Consider the following 26,917-nt stretch of genomic DNA (forward strand, 5'->3'; position numbering starts at 1 on the left):
GGCGCAAAAGCTTCACGAAACAACATGGCTGCACTCGACATGAAAACCAGGAAGTAGCTTCTTCCTTTGCTCCTTTGCTTTGAAAGATGGAGCAAACTCTAACCGAGCCCCGTCAAAAGACATTTACTTGCCAGTTGTGTGATTTAAGCAGCCCTTTCATTTACTACGGCCAGAAACCACCAAACACCAGAGCCATTGTGTAAGTGGACATTAAACAAGAAGTGTTTCTAGTAGCGCTCTGGAGCTAGCTATGCTAATGATAATGTAGCTAAATGCTAACGCCAGCGTCTACTGTTAGACACACATAGAAATGACAACATACAGTGATTTGTACGTGAAGTTTAAAGCAAGTTATGCCCTGGAACACGCACCTGTTTGGTGTTTGTGAACCACATGACTCTAAATTACGTTATATGTAAGCTCATGTCTGCATTTCTGTCGTTAACCAGGCTGCTGGAGGAGTGTTTTGTGACCCAGGACCCCTTCAGTCCGGACAAGGAGAAGTTCCTGGTGTTGGGCTCTACCTGCAGCCTGTGCAGCAAGTGTGTCTGTGTTGGATCGGTAAGATGTCTTGAAATTGAATTGCTTCGGTCCGTTTTTGCCACAGATTAAATATGTGGACATGTAATGCAGGTTATCAAATGATTAATGCCCATGCACCGTGTAGAAGTAACTCCGGAGCGTGTCCACCAGTTGAAACTGCGTGTCTGTTCCCTGGCTGTGCTGCTGTGACAGTTTTCCACTTGGCATGAGCTGACCCCGCAGATCACTGCTGATAAATACATACATGGCTTGGATGCTTTCCCCAGATGACTTTGCAGTCATGTGGCATTTATACAGTTTGTGCTGAGTGAGCTCTGAGGCCTTTAAAATCAATTAATCCACTTTCACAAATAGACATGCAGTGTTTATGTGAGGACGGAACTTTGATGCTGGACTCTTGTTGCTTTCTTCTCCCTCAGGACTGCAGTCTTTTCTACACCAAGAGGTTCTGCATGCAGTGTGTCAACAAACACTTGGACCAGTTCCCCCATCAGATTCAGGCTGAGCTGGCCAAGAAGAAGCAGAGCTCCAAGGCTGCCGTCTCGTGACATTGAACAAGAGGTCCAAACAAGAACACTCATTTGAATGTGTCAAGGTGCTTTACCAGCACTCTTTGTACACACTTACACTGGACCAACACCATCTGATAAATGAAAACACTCTGTAATTGATTACTTTTATTTAAGTGGAAAATTAACACCATACATGCTCATGTCCAGGAAAGTGAGGCTGCTGCTCTAACCTTGAAGGTGTTATTTGTTTTGAGAGAGTTTGGTAGAAGCAAGCAGCGGGTGTGACCACTGTTGCCGGACCCCTGATGGATTGTGGTTGCGGGCTCAGAGTCAGCCCCGCTGGATTGCAGCAATTAAAAATATGATGTCATGCACTGATTGTGCACAATGCCCTACAGTTGCTCAACAAAAGAAAACTTAAAAGTGTTATGGTCAGCCCAATTCAGCAACTATTCCATGCCTCTTACAAACTGTTTATTACTGTACAATTATGTAGGACTCAAAAGATGTGGAAGTAGTAGCATCTTTGAAGACTTGTTGCTAGGCAGATTTAAACACAGATTCATGTCTCGAAATTAATAAGTTGTCTCCATTTTATCTTTAACTTGATGAGCTATGCCTGTTGTGCAATGTTTTAATGCCCTGTCTTTAATACGAACACATTTTTATTACTTTTCAGCAACACATGGTAACATTAACATTTATATGAGTAATTATCTCTAACCATGGACACATTTGTGCTGACATGACGCATCCTTTTTACTAGTGCATCACTGTTATCCCTCTCATCTGTGTGTGCATGGTCAGAGGGTGCATTCTTGACTTCTGTGGGGTCAAAAAAATGTTTATCTATGTTATCTTAGCCTATAAAAAAGACACAGACAGTGACATTTCTCTGTTGTTGTCTGACTTGTTTAATCATGGATCATAATTAATGTGTAACTACAGCCTGCGGCAGTTGCATCATCCCGTTCTGTGTTAAACAGTAACTTAATTTTCAAAAATACACACTTCACAGACAAAATGTTCCTTTGCCTCCCGTTCTCGCTTTGCCCCCCGTTTTAATCATCGCGATCAAAATGTGTTTTCATCTCAGGGATCACTCTGTACAACACCATGCACAGTTTGCAGCAGCATAAACACATTATGGATTAAGTGTGATCCCGGCGATAACATCGATATAACAGATGGCCTCGCTGTATTCATCACGAGATGTTTGACGTTTCAGGGGTTAATTGAAGCAGCATGGCCTTTAAGGCAGGCCCAGTGATTTTCTTTCTTTCTTTCTTTCTTTTTTTTTTTCTCCTTCTTACTGGCAAATGCTGAAGAGGAATGCAGAGCGACATTAGAGTTTAAGTTGGGACATGGTGAACTCCTGGGCACAAGGAGTGCTGAAGCATTCACTCAATTACTCCAGGATGCCTGTGCTGCTCTGGGATGTACAGAAAATAAACCCGATAACTTCAGTCTTGGCATGAACACCAATTAAAATCTTAAGTCAGCTTTTTCTTTTAAGGATGCACACTGAGAACTCCTCCAGAGGGAAATGGTGCTGCATTGCAATGACGTTATTTATTTATTTTAAAGCTGCACCACTTTCTGTTTCCTCTGTGTTTAAATTCCAAGCCCACACAAGCAATTACAAGCAATGGCACACACTAACCACCTCTGTGGCACCAGTGGCAAAGTCTGACAGCGATAGGCATGACGCCAACAATGACGGAAGGCTTTTTGCCCCGAGAGCTGATGTCATCGGATGCCAGGAGACAGATTTGTGGCTTGCTTTTTTTTTTTTTTTTTTGGTCATTTTCCTGCATAAACCCTCATTTTAGCATCTCATTGTCCTTGAGTAGCCTTGAAGCTATGACTGAATGGCTTCACACTGATTGAATCAAGTGTGCCTAAACCACTTATGTGACACCAAATCAGATCAAGCAGTGCTATCTGTCAGCACTCGCACCATCGTTTGATAATTGATTCCTGTGATAATATTAGCAGCCTGGAGCAAGACCTCACACTTGAGATAAATCTGTCTGTTGTTGTTTACTTGTGTGTTTTTTTGAAATGCAGGAGACTTTACAGTGCATGAGCACAAAGTACAAGACATTTAATGAGATCAAATGGTATCTTTGACCTGTAAGTGTCTAGTTAACCTGAAGCCTGCTGCTACAAATGATGTGCTAATGGACGGATAAAACATCTTTTATAAGCACAGCATCTTCTTCTTCTACTCTTTATGCATTTAACTTATCATACGGATTAATTGGGTCATATTCATGTGTAGAGTTAATCCAATCCAGCTCTGTGTTGTTGTTGCTCCTGTTCGACTTTAAGATTGCACTATGGGCGGTCCTTGCGCGCAGACCAATGAAGCGCCGTCTCTGTTTAAATAGTCCTTGATGTCAACTTTCCTCCTTCACTCATAGCACCCTCTAACGCCATGTTGGCTGTTATGACTTGACTTGTTGTTTTCATCAGCCTTACTACGGACCTGACAGGAGTGGCTTTCTTAAACGCCCCTGCGCCCTTGGAGACGCTTTAATTCCTTCTTTTTTTTTTTTTTTTTTTTTTTTTTTTTTTTTTTTTGGCTGGTTGTTGTTGTGCGTACGCGTTTTGGATGATACGCGCGGAGTTATGCACGCATCATCCCCGTGACTTTGCATTTGAAAGGATTACTACTTGGAAACAGAAGTTGTGTGTTTTTGTTTCTGTGTCATATGTGCAACAAAATGTCAGATGTTCGCCTTTCTAATGCGAGCCCGACAGTGGAGAGGGTGGACGCGCGGCTGCCGGACAACGTCAGAGCTTCGGTCAGCAGAAATCTTTTCGGCCGACCTGACCCTGAGGAGATACGGAGGTATGTGGATGCGTCGATACAGGAAGATGTGCAGCGTTTCACGGAGATGTATAACTACGACCCGGTGAGCGACAGACCGCTCTCTCCGCGGAGATACGAGTGGCAGGAGGACAGCGACGCGCCGGAGTTTTACCACAGGGCGCCTCACGGGAGCCAGCCGCCACAGGATATCGAGGAGAGGAGTGAGCGGCGGCCGGAGCGAGCACGCAGAGACGGTGGGAGGAAGAGGCGTTCAGGGGACTCAGGTGATTTACTTTGTTCTTACGAGTGCTACGCCGTTTTGTGTTTGAGCTGTGCCGCAATGCAGACGCGCAAAGCAACAGTTGTGTCAAGGGTGCACCCGCAGGCTACACTCGGTATCGATGCATTCTGTAGTATTTAACCTCTTATTATTAACGAGCATGACAGTGTAATGCACGCTCTTTGAAAGCAGCAAACCCGCGCTTATTTTTACACAGCTTGCACATTTTTTTTCAAACTATCCTCGCTTTTAAATTTCTCCAGCATGCCGTGGATGTCAGGTGCCTTTTAAAGTGAACGTGCAGCCTCACACACATCCTGACAACTTTTTTATGTCTGCCAGGTCCCTGCTCCGGCGAGTGTCAGAGTAAAAGGTCGCATACCGACAAAGATGATGATGAAGACCAGTCGGACGGTGCAGGAAGTCAGGCGGTGCAAGCCGCGGAGGAGAGACCCAGCAGGCCAGAGGGGAACGAGGTCCAGTGAAACCAGTGCCAAGTAAGAAACCATCATATCTCCCATAAAACAATGTGAATGGAAGCTACTATAGAGAGATCTTGGAGGTGTGTGTGCTTGTTGCTGTCCTGCATACGTCACCAGCCGCTCAAACTTGCATTTATTTTTTTTCATCTTCCACAACTCCTCCAGCTATGACTGTTCACTCTGTGCGTGTGTGTACGTGTGTGTGCGTGTCTGCATGAGGGATATCAAAAGAGTGAGCAACTGTTTTTTTTTTTTTTTTTTTCAATTGCACCATTCAACAGCCACCGTTTCCTCTTTTTCTGTCCCGCAGAGCTGGGAGACCTGTTGCTGGTGGTATACTGTAGCCTTTCTCATCATCTGACAGGTGGGAGAGAGAAAAATCTAAAAGCAGCCTCATTCTACAGAAGGGAGGAGGAAAGGCTGCACAAGCACTGAATATGTACACTATCAAGTTTTGGCACTCATTTCATTTAAAAAAAAAAAATTGCCTCAGAAGCAGCAGACAATGTAGCAGTGTGCAAATGGATTTTTGCTCATATTTTTTTTATCTACTACCTATGTTTCAGATGTAGCACATAAAACAAAAGCATACTATGCTTTTCATACCTTTCTTTTTGTTAAATGTTATTTGAATAATTGTGTGAATTTGACTCGGGAAGTTGCAGTGCAATTTCCAGCAGAGAAATATTGTTTTGTTTTAAAGTGGTCATTTGTTGTATCATTATTCAGGTAATTGATGTAAGTTAAAAAAAAAAAATGCAGATTTCAAAAAAAGTCAGGGTTGTGTGGAAACAAAAATGTCTTCACCTTTTTTTAATGGCTTTATTTGTCCCAGTGTTATATATATCTTGTTTTTTTTTGAAGGCCCAGATGGCCACACTGTAAGTTGGTCCATCTAACTGGGAACAGCCATGACAGGATAAAGTTTACATGCAAATATTGTCTCCTTATTCCCCCCATTTTTCTTTCTTTTTCCTCTCCCCTTTTATCTTTTTTTTCTTTTTTCTTTTTTTGCCAAAGTTTGTGCCTTTTGTTCTGGGGGTGAGGGGTGGGGTGGGGTGGGAGGGTGGCAAAACTGCTGAGCAATATCCAACCAAATTTTTAACAGTATTTGCTAATAATCCTAAGAATTAGCTTTTTATTTTTTAAATTAGGTGCATATTTTTTTTTAGTGGCTTTCCGGCCACACAATCCGCCCCTTGTAATAAGTGGTGTAGTCCAGGTTAACATAGATGTAAAATATGTTAAAAAAAAAAATCACTGGGCTGCTTATTATGCAAATATGTGAATCAAAGATTTGTCTTTGTGGTGTGGAATTCATGTGGAACATGTAATTGCACTATTGTTAATTACTCTTTTTTTTTTTTTTTTTTTTTGTAGGGCAGAAAAACAAAGTGACACTGCCTCACTTGGTGTAAAACTTTGAAGTGTACCTGTGTGCCTTTTTTTTTTTTCTAAAACACTGAAAAAATTATACTAACTTATTTATGTTGTGCTTTTTTTGTTGTGGGTGTATGTACAGCTTCCCAAAGCAACATTTTTGTAAATATATATTTTCATTATTGTTTTTAAGATAAATAAACTGTTGCAAAACTGAGCCTAATAATCGATTTTATATCCTGTGTGTCTTTGTATTTTTTTTTCTTTCTCTCTTTTCTTTCAGCCTGCGGTTTGATTGATTAAAAGGCAACGCTGGTGTAATAATAAATGCATGTGTTCGCTATTTTTGATTGCAAAGCACACAAACACTCCACCCTTAACAAACACACTTTAAAGTGATCCGCCCATTTAAACTGGCGGATGGGTCATAGGGATTATTAAGTCTTGAACAAAGGCCTAATAGAGATACAAGCATGTTATTAAAGAGGTGTAATGAGTTCTTTAGTGTGAGGACTGGCAGCAGTGATACGATCAGGATCTATGCGTAACATATCTGCACAAGTAAATAACTTACAGCGAGGTTTTAAAGGTCCACTATGTGCATTAAAATGTAAAACTAATTCAGCTAGGAGCTTATTTCTCCAGGAACCTGACTCACAAAGCATTTCTACAACAGCCCCCTTGTGTTTCCTACAGCTGTACATGTCATATTGGCTACAATAAAGTGATATAATGCGTGTGGTTGGCCTGAAATCCAGCACACCGTGTACATCCTGAGTGCAGGCACGGCACCAGAGTGCAGACTGTGACTGTGCTCGTCATAGCCCAGCTCTGCCTCCAAAGTTGAAAACAACAAGGGTACGTCCTGAGGAAAAAAAAAAAGTTAGTAGTTACTGGCATTCCCTGGCTCCAATCACAGCAGAGAGAGGAAAAGCAGACCACTTAGGAGCCAGCCAGTCACAGAGCAGTGGGAGGGAGCCCGGGACAGTACAGGCTGTTCTTTTCATAAAACACACACCACCCAATTAGTTTCATTGGCTGCCTCTTTCCTGTTGATACCAGCGTGTAGGAGTCAAATACAGAGTGAGTGAGAGAGAGAGCTATTCCTACAATATCTCATACTGGCTGGGACTGCAGTGAGCTCATGGCCTTTTTGTAAACTCTTAGAGAGGATTGCAACACTTTAACTCATTGATGTTCTCTGTTTTTGACATCACACATTTTTTCCTTCTGAACACAGGACATGTCAGATGACAGCATAATGTTAAAATGTATCGGCATGAACTTCAGAAGTGCAAATATGTCCAATCCATCTCATCCATCATTTTGTTTTTTATTACTTCCACTTTGAGGAATTTTTCAATCCTGTTTGTTTTTGTCTCTGTCTAAATCTGGTCCTTTTGCTTTGTTTTGGGCACTGCTAAGTAGATTTCAGTTAAATTTGGGGGAAACATTATATTTTCTGAGCTGATTTGGACACAATAGCGCCACCATGTGGCCTGCTATAAAGCCCTTGACATTTGCCTCATAACTGATCTGGGAAAGGTACAGGCACAAGTCTTTTTTTCAAGGAAATGTTCATTCAAGAAAGATTCTATATCCTGTTTGTTTACAATGTAGCTCTGCTTTCCGGCCGAAATATATCTCGCCAGCTCTAGATAAAGCCCAGCTGGATACTAACGTTACTCCAGGTGAAGGTGTCTCGTCCTCAGTCACATCCAGATCTTGAAAATAAGGCTGCAACCGTTCCCATTCCTTGCAACAGAGGCATTCCTCTTCTGTGGGCATTGGGGCACAGCATTCACAGGTACACCACCAATCTCCAGAGCTAAAGCCTTGTGGCAGCCATTCCTCCTCTCTCGTCCTCTAACGTTACCTGTTGTACCTCTCTCTCTCTCCTCCTCCTCCGTTCATGCGACTGTCCGGTTCTGCCTTCCAGCTGTTGCCACTTGTTCAGGCATGATATGAGATCACTGCTTGTTCTCGCGATATTTCGGCCGGAAAGCAGAGCTACATTGTAAACAAACATGGCAGCACACCGGTAAGGTAAGACAACACGTTTACGTGTCGTTTTCTATATGTTCCCTGACATTTATCCTAACGATATGAGGTGGTCTTTGTGGGAAAAAAAGCTTGTTTAGTGGACTAACTTTGCACTTGAAGGGGTTCCCGTTCACTTACGTTTTAACAGGTCTGACGCTACGGCTGTATCTAGGCTAACGGCTAACATGCTAACTATTATCTGTATGTCACTAGTCACTTGAACCAAATTTAGGACGATAGGAGACGGGTTGAAATAAACCGAAATTTCCCTTTAATCGATCATTCAAGACAGCCCAACACTGTCCAGAGCCTTCAGCATCTCAGGGCGAATCTCATCCACACCTGGCGCCTTGCCACTGGGGAGCCTTTTGACTTCCTCGGCGACTTCTGCCAGGGGTATGGACGAAAGTTCTACTGAGTCTTCAGACTCTGCCTCCTCCACAGAAGGTTCAGGAGTTCCTCAAAGTACGCCTTCCACCACTTGACAATGTCCCCAATCTGGGTCAGTAGGCCTCCTCCCCAGCTGTACACAGCCAGAGACAAGCCCTGCTTTCCTTCCTGAGGCGTCTAATGGTCTGCCAGAACTTCCTTGAGGCCAACCAAAAGTCCTTCTCCATAGCCTCCCAGAACTCCTCTCACACCCATGTTTTTGCAACTGCCGTAGCTGCAGCCCCTCTGGCCAACCGGTACCTGTCTGCTGCTGCAGGAGACCCCAGGGCTCAGAAAGGCCTCCCTCTTCAGCCTGACGGCCTCCCTCACCACCGGTGTCCACTAGCACGTTCACAGGTTGCTGCCACAACTGATACCGACAATGTTTTTGTTCAATTACATTTTATTCAGCTTGTAACTGAACTTAAAGGAATAGTTTGACATTTTGGGAAAAATGCTTAGTTACTTTTTTCTTGACTGGGCCATAGATTTTCATAAAACTAGATACTGGACGCCAAGTTGGCACCTATTTAATCCAGTGGAGTTGGAATTCTAGCTTCCAGGTTTACTTCTGTGGTATACGGCCAACTGAATATGTGCAGTAGTGTTTCTCCTGCTGGCCCTGCCAACAAGTTCCTGCTGGGCTCATACACTTTACATTGTAACGACGTCAGATATTTTTAAAATCAGTTTTCTGGGCTCCAGGAAAGATTTACAAATTTAAAACCTCCATGACTCAATTTTTTTTTTTGTAGTTTGAGGTGTCCTGTCAACAGCTCTACAGATGTCTCTTTTACAATGGTGGCCTATGGTGAAAATGCCTTTTGGGCTGCAAAGGATTTTTTCTGCTGCAATATTCTAAGTGGCCACTGGGAAAAATTGGCTGCAAAGCTCAGCGGCTTTCCTGGTGGCCTGGACTGGGCACAGTGACATCCTGCAGTCTCCACTGGTTGCCAGGCAACCTCACGGCAGTGGCAAATAAGTCTATGAGGTCAGTGCTCCCAGTCAAGAAACAGTTCAGGACATAATGGTTTTGCAACATGTAATTTTTACACAATTTTTGTCAGGATTTAAACAAATACAACAGTGAATTTTGGAGATATTGACAGGCAGATTTTGTGACCTATGGACAGAGCCAGACTAGTTGCCCCATGTTTGTTCTAAGTGACAGTGTGTTCTGGTTACTGAAATGCCAATTTCCTCTTGATGTTCTTAGGTGTCAGCATCATAACAACAAAAACAATACATGAATGAGTGCTCATGCTCTACCACAGATGAGTAATACCACTAACATAACGTTTAAGATGTCATTTTGTTTGGTAGCACCAACGTAAGTTTGTGATGAATTATCTTTCTGAATCTTGTACCACAACAAAGCATAATGTGCACATAAATTCCACCTTGTCAGATTAGGATCAGGCTGTTTGGGCCTGATGGGGCACAGAACATTCAGGTGGGCACATTTACACTGTTAAACTGAATGGCAGATATTTCAGAATTGGATATTTTTGAGGTTAAAGGGACAGTTCAGATCCTTTGAAGTGGGGTTGCATTAGGTACTTATCCATAGTCAGTGTATTACCTACAGCAGATGGTAGTCGGCACACCCTGACTTTAAAAGCAGGCTGGAGTCTGACACAGGAGCTAAGCAAAGTACTGTTGTGGAAAGCATATTTTAGCCACCTAAAAAAAAAATACAAGTTTAAGTGTACACTTTATTGAGAGTATTTTGACCGCTTTAAATGGACTAACGCTCTACATCTATGCTCTCTTCAAACAAGCAGACTCCATTGAGAAAAACAGTAATTTTAGCCCACTGAACACAGGAGCTGCTGGTCTACTGCTGCCTCAATCAGTTAGTTTGTGTTATTGTGTGACTTTGGTGAATTCAAACTTACCGATTTCAGTGCCGAAGTCACACAGCAATGCACAAAAGAAGACCTGATCAAGGCAGTGATACAGAACTAGCTCCTGTGTTCTGTTATCTTAAATCACCGTTTTTCTTAATGGAGTCTGGCATTGAAGAACAACTTAAGTTCCCTGTTGGACACTGCTGTCTGATGGAAAGATAAAGCAGTGAAAATACTTTCAGTATCAAGCACACTTGACCTGATATTGGTTGTTTAAGGTGGGACTCTGTTCAGGTTGCTAAAATACTGTTTATTGCTGAGTCCCATCCACAGCAGTACATTGCTTAGCTTCCATCTCACACTGCAGCCTGCTTCTCCAAACTGGGGGCGTGCCAAATGGCATCTATTGTAGGTAATACACTACTATGGATAAGTACCTCATACAACCCCATTTAAAAAAAACCCCAAACTATCCCTTTAACTCAGTGTTTAAAAACATGAAAAAACAAATGTTGTGCATTCAGTAGAAGTGGGGAATATCATACATTTCCTTTCAGTATCTGTGAAACATCTGCATTACTTCAGGATTTAAGATACATGTGTTGTTTAGATGTGTCTCACACCCTTCGTTCACCCACGCAGGTGCTTTCACTTAGTTTGCCTGATGAGACCTCTTCTCTGTTGGCATGTGCAGGCATGATTGACATCACCCTGATTAGTTTTTTTGTCTTTAGTAAGAACTCAGATCACCTGTGTTGATGTGCAGAGCCTTTAAAGGGAGCTTTGTTTGGTGCTGGCAGCCCATTGTGAACCTGCTGTCACACCCTGTAGCGCCTATCTGGGGGATTTTTGCTGTGATACACAAAGTCAAGCTGAAACACTGATATTCTGGCAGGTTATGAGGGTTCCAACAACAGTGTCAGGATGCAGCTTAATTTAGAGAAGGAGAAAACTTTCAGAGAGAAGAGTCGTTTACCCTGCTGGTGCAGGAAGGGAGGCAGTAGTTCTACAGTACGCCGTGATGCAGATATGATGTCACCCCCCTCAGAGAGCCGTGCCAGGCATGACCTCAAAACCACCGCAGATCGAGGGCGTGGGTGTCTCTGTGCTTGTTACCCCAGACTGACCCTGTTCATCATTATACTCCAGCTTGGTGTGAAAAAGACGCTCACACATGCACACAAAGCCGCAGCCACATGTTGACTTTTACCAGTCTTCCTGTACGTTTCAAGAAGTACGAGTAGTTTAATCATTCCCCGTACACGCCCGTTCACTGTGAGCTATCCCGAGCGTGCTTCCAAGTCAGGAAAACACTTCCATATTTCCAGCGTTAAATTAGCAGGCCCCTAAATGTTGCTGCAGATAACGAGAGGAGAAATGGGTCATAAAAGTCTGACATCTTGGAGCTGACGCTATGAATAGATATTCAGCAGAGGGCCTATAAAGTATGAGCTCATGACTTGGCGAACTCCGTTGGGGGGAAAGGTTTTTTTTCTTCTCTTTTTACAAATGTCTTGTTTTATCCTGGAAATACAACTTCCCCATCTGTTTGGTGTTGTTATTAATTTGTCTGATTTTTTTTTTTTTTTTTTAACTTCATTTAAAAAATTTTTACAAGGGCAGGGCTGCTTTGTTTTTCCGCTTCACTCTGCCTCATGGTCATGTGCTCTTGGCAGCAGTGCGAGAAGGAGAGATGAGGTGGAGATAGTTAGGAGGGAAGAAAGAAAAGAAGGAAGGGAGAGAGAAAAAGAGGCAGAGAGGCAGGGAAGGATCGAGTTAAAGGGAGGGAAGGGAAGACGGGCTTTCTGGCTGCGTCTTGCCGCAGCCTGGCCAAATCACGTCCAGTGCAGGATGTAAACAAACTAATCTGCCAATGTGAAGTTTTTACACATTTTGGTTTTTGCTCGGGACTGTGTGACTCATGCGGCCTGGCTGTGTGGCCTCGGATGCTGGCTGGCCTGCTGCTGCAGCACTGGAGTGTTTAGTTTGCCTTGCAGCAGGGGTCACCAACACGGTGCAGGCCTGCTATGTTCTCTACTAATTCATACAAATGGCCTTTAGTTAAGTGGATAGAAGCTACTGCTGTCGTTTCATGAGTACAATTCCTATGGATTTACTGTGTAGACTGACAGTGGTTTAATAGTACACATGCGACACTCGTGGTTTGAGGTGGTAACAGCAAGTGTGGTTAAATAGATAAAGTCAGTGTTTATGGGAACGTCCAGTAAACGTCACGTCCTTTTACGCTGAGGGGGGAAACATAGCATTCGCTACCATGCTGAAGAGTTGCTGTGTTGCTTTTTGCACATCAAATAAACTTAAAAATATAGAGTTAAAGGTATATTTTTACCTGGACCCTAGTTTTAAGTGTTTTTGCTTTTAAGTGATTAATAGGAACAGCATTTTTTGAGATTGGTTCAATATTGAGCGTGAGCAGCATCCAAGCTGTAAGGCTAACACTCCGGGCATGTCCGCATCGTCAGTTTACATCTACTAAAAGTGCTTGTTTTTACCACAGACAGGCTCACATTGCTATTATAAGTGTCTGACAAGATTATTAGAAGGAACCCTGCAGAGATAGACCTCTTTGTTAAAGAGTAACATCCTTTTTGTTTAACCAGAAACAGCCCTCAAATTGCTGTCGTCAAACCTACCAGACTCCATTTCAATAAAATATCACAGAAATGATCTTGGTTCGACTTTCCACTATTCCAACAATCATCCATTCATCCATTTTCTAACCACTTATCCTCTTGAGGGTCACGGGGGGCTGGAGCCTATCCCAGCTGACATCGGGCGAGAGGCAGGGTACACCCTGGACAGGTCGCCAGACTATCACAGGGCTGACACATAGAGACAGACAACCATTCACGCTCACGTTCACACCTACGGACAACCTATCCCCAATCTGCATGTCTTTGGACTGTGGGAGGAAGCCGGAGTACCCTGAGAGAGAACCCACACTGACAAGGGGAGAACATGCAAACTCCGCACAGAAGGGCTCCCACACCCGGGATCGAACCGGCAAAATCGTAGCAAACTGTGGTTTCCATCCGTGTTTTCACTATTCATCTCGATTGTAGAACTATTTTTTCAACTGCCTCACACCTGTGTGTAAACTTCCGTTTGATCGTTCGTTTGACCCTGAAGCGTTACACACTCCAGCCCACTTGATGGTGATAATGCTCCTTTAAGCGGGTGTTGCCAGCTGGCAGGAAACCATTGCAATGTAACGGTACACAGAGAAGAAGCAGAAGAAGAAGGCTGGCATTGTGTTCAAAGGCATCATACTGTGAAGGTTGTTTACAAGCAAGTAATCCATTGTGCAGTTGTTTAAACTTATTACAAAACTTTTTCGTTCGTTCTTGTTCTCTCGTTCAGGAGCGCACACAGCACTGTCGAGCCGGCACTTTCGCTGAGATAAAAGACTACAATGACTACGACCTTGTCGTAAACAGCGCCCTTTCCGTTTCCAGTGGAGGATTGCTACCAACAGACAATGAGGCTTCCTATAGAAAACCAGTGGGGTTGATAAAATGTCAAATAAATCATCAAGGAAACACAGTTTGCTACGATTTTTATGTCAGAACATCAATGAACACCACTGGCCACTCGGTGAGTTTCATGGCTTTGAAAACAAATGTTTAGGGTGGTTTTAGGACAGATATACACATGGCCATAGGCAGCAGTGTTAAGCCAGGCAGGGGAAAGCCAAATTCTCTGAAAATGAGCAGTCGTCACTATTTTGGTCATAACCACTCTATTTCGTCTTAAACAACCCAGAAATGTGGCTCAAAGCGCAAAACACCCGACTTCTCCTTTAACACTTTATCCAAACAGTATTAGGCCGTTTAGCCATTGGTAAAAAAGTTGTGAGCCTGTTGTTCTTGAGGTTGTTCTAACGTTACTAGCATGTCGTCAACATATAGGCTAATGGTATTGAGTGACGTTAGCATTGCTCTACTGTCTCGTAATGGCTGTAGGGTACTGATATTATGGTAAGCTATTAACTTGTATCTATTGTAATTGTGTTTGTATTAAGAGTTCAAAATATGTGCTTTCCAGCATTTTCAGGCTGGAGGAAAGGAATGTTTTGCCCCTCGCCGACCACACCCCCTAACTACGACTAGACACTGACTGTATCAACAAGACAGCAAACAGAAACTTTGTCAAAAACACGACAAATGAGCAACTGGTGTATCTGATAATTGATGAATCCACTGTATTAAAGCCATGGAAACAAACTGTTTTATGACCTCAGGGCTGACTGAATGTTCCCTTGAGTTTTAAGACCTACACACACACACATAAACACACCATCGCAGCCTCTCTTCCATCCCTTTGCGGGTCACATGCCTTTGATTTCTTTCATCTTGCCCCGAGGGTTCGATGAAATGTGAGTCAGAGAGGAGAGAGGAAGAACAACTCAGTTGAAATAAGGCAACAATCAGCTGCTGAGGTGACTCGTGCTCCAGCTAATAACCCGGGGGCCATTTCCTTTCCCCCGTATACATCAAGGTTTCAGGCAGCTGGGTGATGGCATGCGAGCCTCAGCCAGACAGCCACAATGTTACTCCTGTGTGTGTATGTGTGTTTGGATGTGTGGGTGTGTAGAGGCAGTGATAGGAGTTTTTTCAGTTCCCTTGTATACCTTTGTTAAATCCATCTGGGAATGCATTGTCAGTGATTTTTCCTATGTAACTGTCCATGTGTGTGTGCAAATGTTTTTAAGCAACCATGTAGATGAAGTGTGTGTGCATTTGTCTTCGTAAAAAGTGCGATTCAGTGACCTCCGCACTTGCCGCTCATTCTTTGGCTTTGCTAAGAAATAGTTGTATTTGACAGGCTATTAAACGCTGCCAAGATAAATGCATGGGTGGATACTGTGCAATGTATCTGTCAGCGTATCACCTCAACGACATATTAATCAGACTGTTTGCAAATTGCGTAAAAGTAAACAACTATGAAATGAACGCCGGCCTTGGATGACCCCAAGCTGAGGGGGTTTTTGGCAGTGAGTAATGTTTGACCCGAGGACAGACGTGTGGCTACAGGAAGTATCAGCACTCACAGGTCAGGGTGAGGGCAAAGCAGATCCTCTAATGTGCGTGATTGGTGCTGTGATTGGATGAGTCTGGGTCACGACCCTCCATGGGGACAAATGTTAAAGGCTAAATACCCACACGAAGGCTCCGGGGAGATTTCTGAAAGAGGGGGAGGGAGGCTCATGAATGTTTTTTTAAAGTCAAATATCAGGACGTAGGAGCAGTTTGCTTCTCGCTTTTCACCCAAATTGTTATATTCTAGTCATTTCATGGTTGAGTCATCTCAGAGCAGCTTAAAAAAGCAAACACTTCATAGACTGTACTTGTGGGGGTTTTTTTGTGTTTTGACCCATTCACTCCAACTCACTTATGTTTCATATTACAGCCAACTTTTGTCCAAGTCCAAAGCCTGTAATTTCAGTATAGTGTGAAAATCAAATTACTGCAACTTAAAACTCTCTTGAGACAGGAAATCCATCACAGTGTACATCCATTTTTTATTTTATTTTTTTCCAGCAGATGTTATCTTATAATACAATTGGAAGAAGGGACTAGTTTGAAATCTCTCCATGTTGGTGTGTTTCCAGGCATGACAGTCAACCGCTGAAAAACATCTTAGTCATAAATTAAGTTGTCAGAAAAAACAACCCAGAGGAGAAACAATGACCAAACATGTTCAGTGTGTAAAGAATTGTTTGAATTTAGTGGTTTCTCACATAACAGCCATGCTAGCTGCTCTGTGAGGCTGTACTCAGGCACAGTGGCAGAGCTGCCAAATCTTACAGTACAAGTTGCAAGCACCAGCTCCAAAAGTTGCTAAGTCACCAGATTACTTCATAAGATCATTCGCATATTGATGACACCATTGCACATTCATTGGCATATATGGTAATACACACTTTAAAACATTGTTTAATTAGATTGGATAGAAAAATCCTCAACAAAACATGTGAAAGTCGTGGACTGCAATTTTTCTGAGCAGCATGCATGGTATTGAATTATGGTATAGTATATTTCTTGCTTTTTCCACAATGTTCTGAATACGCTGCTAAATTTGTCGCTCACCGGTGTCTAAAAATAAAGTCGTTAATGCTGTGTTCACCCCACTAGCGCCACAGTAACAGCGTGACCAGCTACATTATTGCCGAGTCGCTTTTGAAGTGTTACTCAAGCGCTCGTTAATGTAACAACATTGTAACGAGCTTGTGTATGTCTGCTACTTGCCAAAAAGCACCTGGGCTTGGTAAAAAAAGAAAAAAAAGAAAAAAAAAGTTCGGTTAAAAAAAATGATCTGTGGTTTTGATCAATGTCTGAGTACCCCCTAACTGCAACTGTTTTGCCCATGGATGTATAAGGGAACGGGATACAGAGATGGAGGCGGGGCTCCATTCATTCCTATGACAGTTGCTCAGTGGTGTGTAGAGCCAATGGGGTTGTGATGCTCAAAAAAATTCTTCCACTAATTTACAGATTTCTCTTTCACCATGGAAGAACTTTTCTGGACCAAATAGCATCACAAGACAAATGTAATTCCACTGTTTGACCACTAAAAAAATTGGCTTCAAAGCCTGGCGCACTTCTTGGGGGCCTGGTATTGCATCTCAGAAATATCAGCCTGCTCCCATTCTGAAGATTGCAAATACCACTGTTTTGTTGCTGCAGTATGATACACTGCCAGTTGGCATCGTTTGTAACGTAGCCGGATGTAACCTTTCGTAGTGTTATGATACGCTGCTAGTTGGCTGGATGGCACCTGTCACGTTGGTATGATACTAGACAGGGTCAGGTTGAAACCCTGTTGGTAACGATGTGTAAGGAGGTGGAAAGTATCTATAGGCTGGGCAGGAGGAGTGGTGGATGGGTCCAACAGACCTTGGACTTTCACTTGGGAGCCTGGTGTTTGCTTCCTGTGTGAATGTGGAGCCAATCCATGATGATTTTTCCCTTAACCTAACGACCTGCTTTTGTTGCCTAAATCTAACCATGGGCTTTGTTGGCTGTGGCGTCCGGCAACGTCACCAGGAGATGCAGGATACCTAGCGCATAATATGTAGCAGTGAAAGGCCACTGACAAAGCAGCAATATATGAAGTATTCAGCAAAGCAATGTAATAAAATAGAGTAAAGTTCATTTTTGCTATTAAAGCTACCACAAAGGTAGGGAATTACTTTACAGTGCAATATAAGTGCTATAATATGCTTTGTAAAGTGTTCCTCAGAAATGAAGTATAGTGGACTTCATTTGTACTGTAGTTTATTGCATAAAACTATACACTTAAAGGTTTAGGCATGTTGTCCAAGGTCATTTTCAGTGACCATGGGTCATTTCAGCAAGTTAAACCTCCCATGACGAACTCCCTCTGACTGCATTCAAACTCAGACTCCTCTGCTAGGCTTCACAGACCATAACCACAACCATGGCCTAGTGTTTAACCTTTACCCCCTCTATTTTTCTGGATCACACTGTTGTTGGTGGGATGGAACCTGCATATAGGACAGGTTTTATAATTACTGGGCTGCCTTGCAGCACAGTGTACGAATAGAGATGTTCAGCATGTGACTGTCATCACAGCTTGTGCCGAGGTGATATAAGGGTAATAGCAGAGGCTGATGTTAGAGCGTCTGGACTGAATGTCAAGACTCATGTGACTGAAAAAGCGTGAATGAGCAAAAAGAAGGCTGAGAGAGATGCTGTGTCTCATCAGGGGCAAAACACCACCTTGTACACTTTCCCTCATGTTGTTTTCCCCATGTTTCCATCCACTGAGGTTTTGACCCAAGGGCAGAATAGGTGAAAGGCTGCAGTTTCAGGATGGGGGATGTTCTCAGTCTAAACTACTGGCTCACCCCAGAGAGTTGACCTCTTCCAGAAGGGACCAACTTGCCCTGCAGTCGACACCAGTATGTGTATTTTGACTGTGGATAAAAATGCATGACCTTAGCCAACCAACAAATCTACTGAAACCCTTGTGGAGGAAGGCCATGAACTTTTAGGAACAGCTGGAACTTAAAAAACAGTTTTTGAATTTGTCTCCTCTCTGTGTTTCTATCTGGGGAACTTTTTAACACTGTTTTTTGTCTTCTTTGACTACAGGCCTTCACACACCAGGGGCATGATAATTAAACACACTAAAATGCAAAATACTTCTCTGTGAATATTTTGCATCAAAGCTATTCATGCCAGCAGTGATGCAAATTTGCGACAGTTGAAATATTTGTTCGCCAGAAAGTCTTGATGTAAATTGACTCATCATCAGCAATTCAAATTTATGACAATTACCAGGAAACTGTTGACCCAGAGCAGGATGTGGCAGTCTGTCTGAGGTACACCTGTAACTTTTTGTACAGCCAAAGCTACTGTAAGTTATTTTACTGAATTTACTTTTAGTGAATTTGAGTTCCGTGTGGTAAACAGTTAAGTAGTGCATATGTTTAGGGCTTTTACTGTGAACGGTAAGAACAGAAGGAGTGGATTTGGTACGTGCTGCCCTTGTAAAGGTTGAAAGGAGTAAAAATGTTTGCTGTCTTGGTTTGGACCATGGATTCCATGGCTGTCTAAAGACAAATAAATAAAGCATAGGAGGCAGGGCCCCGTTCATGCCTATGAGAGTTGCTCAGTGCCACATAAAGTCAAGAATGTTCAACTTCCCAGGTGTTAAATTAACTGGACCTTCAGGATTATTGGGCCCATAGAGCAAGAGCATTAGAGACTTTGCTGGCTGATGGGCTACTTCCAGTTTGGCCCTTTGCTAACTTGAATTGGGATAAAATGATTTAATCATGTGGCTCTTCAATTTTTTCTAAATGTTATCGGACTAAATAAATTAAATTCAGACTGTGAAAGAAGTCATTGTGCTGGGGTTGTGATGGTCAAAAAAATTATCCACCGATTTTAAGACATCTCTTTGCCAATGTAAGTCCATGGGAAAAAGTCTTTTTGGGCCCAATGGCATCAAATAACATACATGGAAGCTGTAATTCCACAATTTGACCATTGTGTAAAATTGGCTTCATAGTCCAGTGCACTTCCTGGGAGCCTGATGGAGCCTCTGTGTTGCTGGTTTGTGTTTATAATCCTCATCATAGACAGATGAAAATATTGGATGTAGCTACTGTGACTGTGTGTTTGTGGACTCCCATTCTGTAGCCTCTACTTCGGCATTCTGGCTGCACCATCTTGGTTTTTTGGAGCCACAGGTGACCATATTTGGATGAGAGGGTGGTGCTGTGAATAAGCAACTGTAGCAACACCTGACAGACAGGTCAAGCTGTCCCGCCTATAATAATGCATAACTTAAAACCTCAATAAAATGTTATCGAGCGGGTTATATAAAAATTCAGCCCCCGTACAGTTGTCATGAATGTTGAAATTAGCCATTGAGACCAACACTGTTTTTGTACCAGCCTGTAAACATGTTTCTTTCTTCTGTAAAGTGCAGCATTTTAACATAGAGGTCTATGAGGATTTACTGGCTTCTGGAGTCAGCCTCAAGTGGCCATTAGAGGAATTGCAGTTTATGGAACTTTGGCGTTGGCTTCATTTCTCAGCCCCAGACATTGCCTCTTGATCCTTATAAACCTTTTTGGGCCATGACGTCATTGTATTGTATTAGCTGGAGGCAAAACACAACCCTCCACCACAGGGCTGTAGGCTACATAGGAGTCTTAAAATGTTGTCTTGTTGTGTTATTGGGAGCCAGAATAGAAGGAGTCATGGCTCAAAATTTTCATCACATACCAGCCACCACTGCCCGTCAACAAAAATGAAGACAACTATGGTTAAATGCGATAAGATGAAAGGACTGGATTACTGAATTACCTCCCCGTATGTTCTGTATGAAAGTACTCATGACAGAAAAAAACAGTTAAAAAAAAAAACCTTTTTGGGGGGGGGGGGGGTGGGGGGCCTCTGTGAGGCTGTAGCCTACTCAGCCACAGCACTTATGTTAGCATCCTAGCAATTACTAGGCTTACTAATGATGTTTAGCAGGTGTAATGTCATCAGCGTTCACCATCTCAGTTTACCCTGTAAGCATGCTAACATTTGCTATACAGCACAAAACCCAAAGTACAGTTAAGGCAACTATTCAGTCATAAAACAAAACATTTGACAAACTGAATTTCTGATCTGATCGTAGCTCTAGATGAAAAGTCCTGGATCACCAACATTATGATACACAAAGGAAATGTATGTGTGTGCTAAATTTACTGGCAATCCATTCAATAGTTGCTGAGGCATTTTCATTTAAAACCACAAATGAGAACCTCATGGTGGAGAAAAAATTTCCAATTTTACGCCAATCCATCAAAAAGTTGTTGAAATATTTCACTGGATAAGTAAAACTTTGACCATCATCTTTGACCACTTACCCACAGAAGATAAAAGCCACTATAAACATGACGGTAGCATGGATTTATCTTTAAAAAACAGATCATATCTCAAACTGTGTATTGATGATAATCACTTTTTTAGGTCTCTTTTTCTTTGCAAATCTTTTTTACTCCCTCGAAGAGTAAAATCAACCCGAGAATACTCCCAAACTCTCAGTTTGGAGGAGTTAAACATGCACAAACACAACCCACACTCAGGCCTGCAAGCTGCCCGGTGCAACCACAACCACAGTTGGGAGTCCAGTTCAGCGAGAGGGAAGCGCATCCCGTTCACTTCCACTGCCCACATTTATCCTGGCTGTCTCAGTTTACCCGGAGAGATGATTTACAGATGTTAAAACCCCACATCTGCAGCTTCAGCTCCATGCTGCTGTTGATTTGTGTCAGCATTTTGCTGAGAGAGACGATGAGCATTAGTCATTGTGACTGGTCTGCTAAATTGAAAATAAGGCATCGGAGGCTAATCTCTCAATGTATAATCAACCGCAGCAGGAGGTGAGATGTGGGAGTCAGAGATGTACTTCTGTAAAACTGATGCTTTTATATAAGTATAATGTGATGACTGAGCAAGTCTGGCTGTTGCAGAAATTAGGCATTTTAGTTATTGCACAACCATGGCAACTGTGCTGTGAGTAGCAACTGCTGCACGGCAGGTACGGACAGACAGATACGAAATTTTCTGGGGGTGTGGGAGAAAAATTAAGAGTAAGAATGAAGGCAGATGTCTGCATGCAATGTTTTTTTTTTTTCAAAATTTTTGTGGTATCAGGGTCACTGATGGCCCACACATTTACCAGGCTCATGCACTTTCTCATTAGCGCATGCGCACACACACACACACACACACACACACACACACACACACACACACACAGCCTGAAGCTATTACTTCCCACACACTTTCACTCTTGAAGCAGCTCTTTTATCTGGTTTGTCAGACATTGATCAGATCAAACAAGGGTAAAACCTGCACCCACGCTTTGCACTGGTGAAGCGCTTGTGTGTGTGTGTGTGAGAGTGAGCAGCGAGCTCTAACAGAAAACAACATGTATGTCTCCGGCTAAACCACAAGCCAAATGTCACATCCAGTACATCACTGCTGAAAGGAAAACCACTGAACCGAGTTTTTTTTCTCACAAATAAACAAATATACATCACTCATTTGAAATCTTTTTTAACACTATTAGTGTCACCTCTGTAACTTCATAAAGACACTATGGACTTGGCCTGTTCCTTGATATTAAAACCCTAAAAACCAGATGTTTCCAGTCAGAATTGTATCATATTATATAACTATCACAGGGGGAGCAAATCAGCATGGTCAGCACCAGCCACCTAACTGCCCTCTGGACATTAACCATCTGTCCACACAATGAAATCAACAAGACGCACCTGTGTGCATTTAAACCTGATCCAAAAGCATGGCTCCCCTTTTTTTATGATTGATGATGATGCATTTAGGCTGTGATAAGCTGTAATGTGGCTGTATTGGTTGATCATTAACTGTAATTAAGCTCTCGGGTCACACGCAAGCAAATGTACTTTGGGTTTGCTTCAAGTGTGCCGACACAAAGGGCAGTCTACTGTGCACAATCAACTGACAGATGGACGAAAAATCGAACTATTTGTTGCCAAGTTCAAAGTTCAGGTATAAATGGCAGCACACTGTTTCTCTGATAAAGTTTGCCGTTGCAATTCTCCTAAATCAAATAAGCTCTTTGGCGAGGCCTCAAATTGTAAGAATCCTTTTTTTGGTTTGTATATAATTCATTTCTTTTATGCTTTCAAAATGATTTTAGGCTCGGCTTTGAGTGAAACGCTCCATATGTTTTTCATTTCCTTGATGTCCTTGTACTATTCACACGTTCTGCATCACTGTATCACATCTGTGCAACGTTGACTTATCATGCAATTTATTACACCTCTGCCTTTCTTTCTACTTTCAGCTGCCAAGGTTTAAACAGCGTCCTTCTGCAGAAGCCAACTTGTGTTCTTATCAGTAGTGATGACTATTCTTAATGAAAATTGCTATGAATGATCAACATGCAGTAATTTCACTTACACATGAGAGAGGAGTGCTACTTTTAGTGTTCATTTTGTTCAGTTTAAAGTCAGTTTTGGGTCAATTTTGCACGCTATGTCTTGAATAAACATCTAGCTAAAAGTGTTTAAGCCAAGTAGGTTGGCTTGCATTATTTGTTGAACAGCCATGATACTAGGTTGTCAAGTAGTTGCAAACATCTGAAGCTATCTTTTCTATTGAAATGGCTTTGGATTGTAGCCTAAGTGAAGTGTGCAAACTTGCATATGTATTTTTGTAATCATAACCTGAGCTGTGTTTACACAGGTACTATTTGAAAATACTATAGATGAGTCAAGATAAAAGCAACACTGACGTCCCTCCCTCAGCCCTCTCATGCTTTTATAAGTAACCTGGTCATACAGGTTACAGCTGCCAATCAGATAAAGTTTCGCAGTAATGTGTTTTCTTCTTAATCCCTACTTTCTGGCTTCCCTAACCTGTCTGTGGTTTACAGCTCCAAGCCCATTCATTCTTACTTAAGACATACAAATTTAAAATGTGTCACAAATATATACTTAAAATAGTATTGCACAAGTACACTGTAGTGCATGTAACTCAAAAAAGAGAAAAGGCATGCAAGTGCATTTGTTAGGTGCTGCTATCAGCAAGGGATTTGGTGAGTTCGTCCAGCAGCAGGACGTTGTACGTGATACGCAAACAAAATAAACTACAATGCTCATGTTCATGGTGAAGTAACATGTCAGATGCCAGGACTACAGGTGGGCTCATTGGTTTGTTTTTAGACAAAAACAATGTAGGTCTATGACCGAAAACAAAGTATAGTGCATCATCTGCAAACATGATACCACAAGACAAACAGAATCCAACAGGAGCCAGAGCCACAAACATCCCAATCTTTGAACCCCTTGGCCAGTATTTTGGGGGTTCCATTGTGCAGCACATATTTGGGCCAAAGCCTCTTCTGTATGCCGCTCATTGCAGCTAATCTCTATAAACAGATATCCACGTATGAATGCAGATATATATATATATATTTTTTTTTAAAAAAAGTTAATATGAAGCTAACTTTTCATCTGAGGATAGCTAATGAGTTCTGAGATTACATTTCGGCCAATGTTTTCCGCCTCTCCACACACAGCTGTTTAATGACTGCCACTCAAATGTGGCACAGACTATATTTAAGGACTACAAACTGAAACCAGCATGTTTCGAATACCAAAATCTTGGCATTGCCTACAGATTCTGCATACGTATGCAGGTATCTGTTTACGGAAATTACAAACTTCCAAAGTAACAAACTCACTGCAGCCTACATTTCGTTGACCAGTCAATGATAGATGTATGACAAGCTAATTTTTCTGCAATGAAATCTAAGGAAATAATTCTTCTGGATGTAGCCTCCAACGTGTCGCCCATTGTTTTGCAGACTCTTATATATCTCATATTTGGACGAGAGGGTAGAGATAACCCTAACGCTAGCTTGGTTAGCACAGTGCATTTACAGCTATGATTAACTGTGATAATACTAACATTAATGCTAATGTTTGCTAGCAAAAGCATACTTACAACTATTAAAATAAAAATGTACTTACTGAAAAAACTGAAAATCTGTCTCCTTCGAACGTCTTTTAGTACAACCAAACGCTGAACAAGACTTTTTTATTGGTGACCAAAATGTTACAGTTAACTTTCATGAACTAAAAACACACTGAAATAGCGACAGCTATGGCTACACCTGTACTATGTGAATCTGAGGTTACACCTTGGTCACGATACCTAACCAATGCTGTCCCAATGGTAGCAACTTGTCAATGGATTGCATGCACCTACTCACAGCAGGCATGCTATTGATTATGTGTAACTTTAAACATAAAATGTAAACAGGTGAGTTATATAAAAATTCAGCTCCTGCACAGTTGTCATAATTGTTGAAGTTAGCCATACAGACCAAAAATGGGTTTTTTTGTATCAGCCTGTAAACATGTTTATTTCTGCTGTTAAGTTGGACATTTTAAAATGGGGGTCAACGGGGATTGACTCGCTCTTGGAGTCAGCCTCAAGTGGCCATTAGAGGAACTGCAATTTTTGCCACTTTTCGTGTTGGCTTCATTTTTCGGCCACAGAAGTTGCTGTTTGGTTTTGACAGGGTAGTGGCTGTTAATGGACACATCCTGACTGGTGTAGGCATCAGATCCCAGACGTTTATATTGCAGAACCATCTTTGTTGTCACTGAACTCTATTTGTCATGGGAATTGGAGACAATAGTAAAGTGTTTTGTCTGCAGACCATAGTGGTTGGTGAATCTTAAAGTTTTACTACCACTTCCACTATTTTACCAGCTAACCACACTGAATACAAAGGGACCACTGACTGATCCATATATCTATCTGCCAAAAAACTCGGTACACAAACTTACAGGCCACAGCAACAATTTAACCAGAATATGACTGGTGGCTGTTGTTAATTTCCCAACCTGTCTGTCACCCAGGCCATTTCTGCAACTGAGTGAATTCTGAGCTTCCTCTATGGCTCCAAAGAGGCCTATAAAATGAGCCATAATTGTTATGTAGATGAGCGATGAGGTTATGTCCTCGGGTGTATAAATATATCTTTATATGAGAGCATGGTAGGTAATGAGCAGTCATTATGATAGGGGCTGTCTTAGATTGCACACTGAGTCACATCCCAAGGGCACACACAAACACACTGTGCTGGCAGTTTTCTCTCTGGCCCACAAATGGATAGAAGGAAGGAAAAGGACAGAAAGAAGGAGAGCTAACACAGAGCAGATAGCTGAAACCACAGCTTTTCACTGGTCTGACAGAGAAAGGGAGATAAATGGAGAGGAGTTCGATACAGAGACAGAAAGAAAAGGCAGCAAAAGAAATAGAGAAATCCTACCACACAACTGCAGGAATGTCTTGGCTTTCACACACCACTTCTGCCATTACTAGAGAAAGAGAGGGAGGACTGGTGTGTTTGGCAGCAACAGCCTCTAAATCAAACACATGAGCTACAGCAAGGGGGAAACCACTGCAAGGAAACCATGAATTTGATTTTGCTGTTATCGGTGTCAGCTCTCCTATCTCGTGCTCTACTACCGGAGTTTCTGCGTCTCGTGCAGTAATCTTACATTTACACAGTTCTCTGGGGTCTGATAAAACCATAAGGCCACCATTGTCATTGCCATCACCACAGCACACACACAGGTTTACACAGTAGCCACGCCCCTCCTCATGAAAACTTGCACCGAGCTGACACCACAGAGCACACTCTGAACTCTCAACCGCATTTGTACTCGTACCAAAAATAGTTAAAAGAACAATAGTCCTTGTTTGTCTTGTAGTGTTGAAGTGTGATTAACAGAACACGTATCTGTGAATTACATTTTCCTGCATGTTGCCTTCACACTGCAAAGGTTACTGCATAATTATTAGAAAACATTGCAACTGGGACCCAAAAAAAGGCCATTTTAAAGCTGCACTAATCATTATTATTACATTAACAATGCATTAAATAAGTTTAAAGTGAAAGTGGTTGCTTGTTGTGATTATCCCCACAGGGAATTACTACCTGACTCTGCAGCCTTTCAGCATTGCAAACAAATTCATGGACAAATCATTCTTTATGGATGACTCTTAAAGGTATACTATGCAGGATTTTCCAGTAGAGACTCATAAGTAAGAAGTAATCCCTGTAAATCATCACTAATGACCCACTAGAAGTGTGTGTGGTGTATTTTTCGGCACTGCTCACTGCCTGGATTTTCTTATTTTCTTCACATTTTATATACTCAGGATGTTTATAGGAGTGTACCCCTACAACTCTCAGGTGAGGTCAAGGCTTTATAAAACAGACGTTAAAGGTATACTATGCAGGATTTTCCAAACACACAAAAAAACTCCAAAAAAACAACACAAAAGGAGTGTACAAAAGGAGGCCTAATCCCTTAAAATCATCACTTATGACCCATAAGAAGTGTGTCCGGTTTTCTGCAGAGACTGTGGCCTCTGCCTGGATTTTCTCATTTTCTGTGCTCAGGATCTTCATGTGCGTGTACCCCTACAACTCTCAGGTGAGGTCAGGGCTTTATAAAAAGG

General features: G+C 42.2%; 2 protein-coding genes across 2 annotated transcripts; both read left to right on the forward strand.

Moving 5' to 3' along the window:
• The first annotated feature begins 39 nt into the window (after positions 1 to 39).
• Positions 40 to 1,429, forward strand: cdpf1 (cysteine rich DPF motif domain containing 1). Its single transcript, XM_049566787.1, has 3 exons — positions 40 to 199; positions 450 to 561; positions 963 to 1,429. The coding sequence occupies exons 1-3, from the start codon at positions 87 to 89 to the stop codon at positions 1,089 to 1,091; spliced, it is 354 nt and encodes a 117-aa protein (XP_049422744.1). The 5' UTR covers positions 40 to 86; the 3' UTR covers positions 1,092 to 1,429.
• A 1,984-nt stretch (positions 1,430 to 3,413) lies between these two features.
• Positions 3,414 to 6,250, forward strand: cdkn1ba (cyclin-dependent kinase inhibitor 1Ba). Its single transcript, XM_049566786.1, has 3 exons — positions 3,414 to 4,157; positions 4,496 to 4,650; positions 4,946 to 6,250. The coding sequence occupies exons 1-2, from the start codon at positions 3,773 to 3,775 to the stop codon at positions 4,636 to 4,638; spliced, it is 528 nt and encodes a 175-aa protein (XP_049422743.1). The 5' UTR covers positions 3,414 to 3,772; the 3' UTR covers positions 4,639 to 4,650; positions 4,946 to 6,250.
• The last annotated feature ends 20,667 nt before the right edge of the window (positions 6,251 to 26,917 follow it).

Source organism: Epinephelus fuscoguttatus, linkage group LG22 (assembly GCF_011397635.1).
Source record: "Epinephelus fuscoguttatus linkage group LG22, E.fuscoguttatus.final_Chr_v1".
In the NCBI taxonomy this organism is placed as follows: Eukaryota; Metazoa; Chordata; class Actinopteri; order Perciformes; family Serranidae; genus Epinephelus; species Epinephelus fuscoguttatus.

What these genes read in the sequence shown, in the direction of transcription:
- cdkn1ba (XM_049566786.1), top strand. Translation starts at nt 3,773, where the DNA reads ATGTGCAACAAAATGTCAGATGTTCGCCTTTCTAATGCGAGCCCGACA. An exon ending in GAGGCGTTCAGGGGACTCAG is followed by an intron (nt 4,158 to 4,495) that starts GTGATTTACTTT and finishes TATGTCTGCCAG; the next exon opens with GTCCCTGCTCCGGCGAGTGT.
- cdpf1 (XM_049566787.1), top strand. Translation starts at nt 87, where the DNA reads ATGGAGCAAACTCTAACCGAGCCCCGTCAAAAGACATTTACTTGCCAG. An exon ending in CCAAACACCAGAGCCATTGT is followed by an intron (nt 200 to 449) that starts GTAAGTGGACAT and finishes GTCGTTAACCAG; the next exon opens with GCTGCTGGAGGAGTGTTTTG. An exon ending in AGTGTGTCTGTGTTGGATCG is followed by an intron (nt 562 to 962) that starts GTAAGATGTCTT and finishes CTTCTCCCTCAG; the next exon opens with GACTGCAGTCTTTTCTACAC.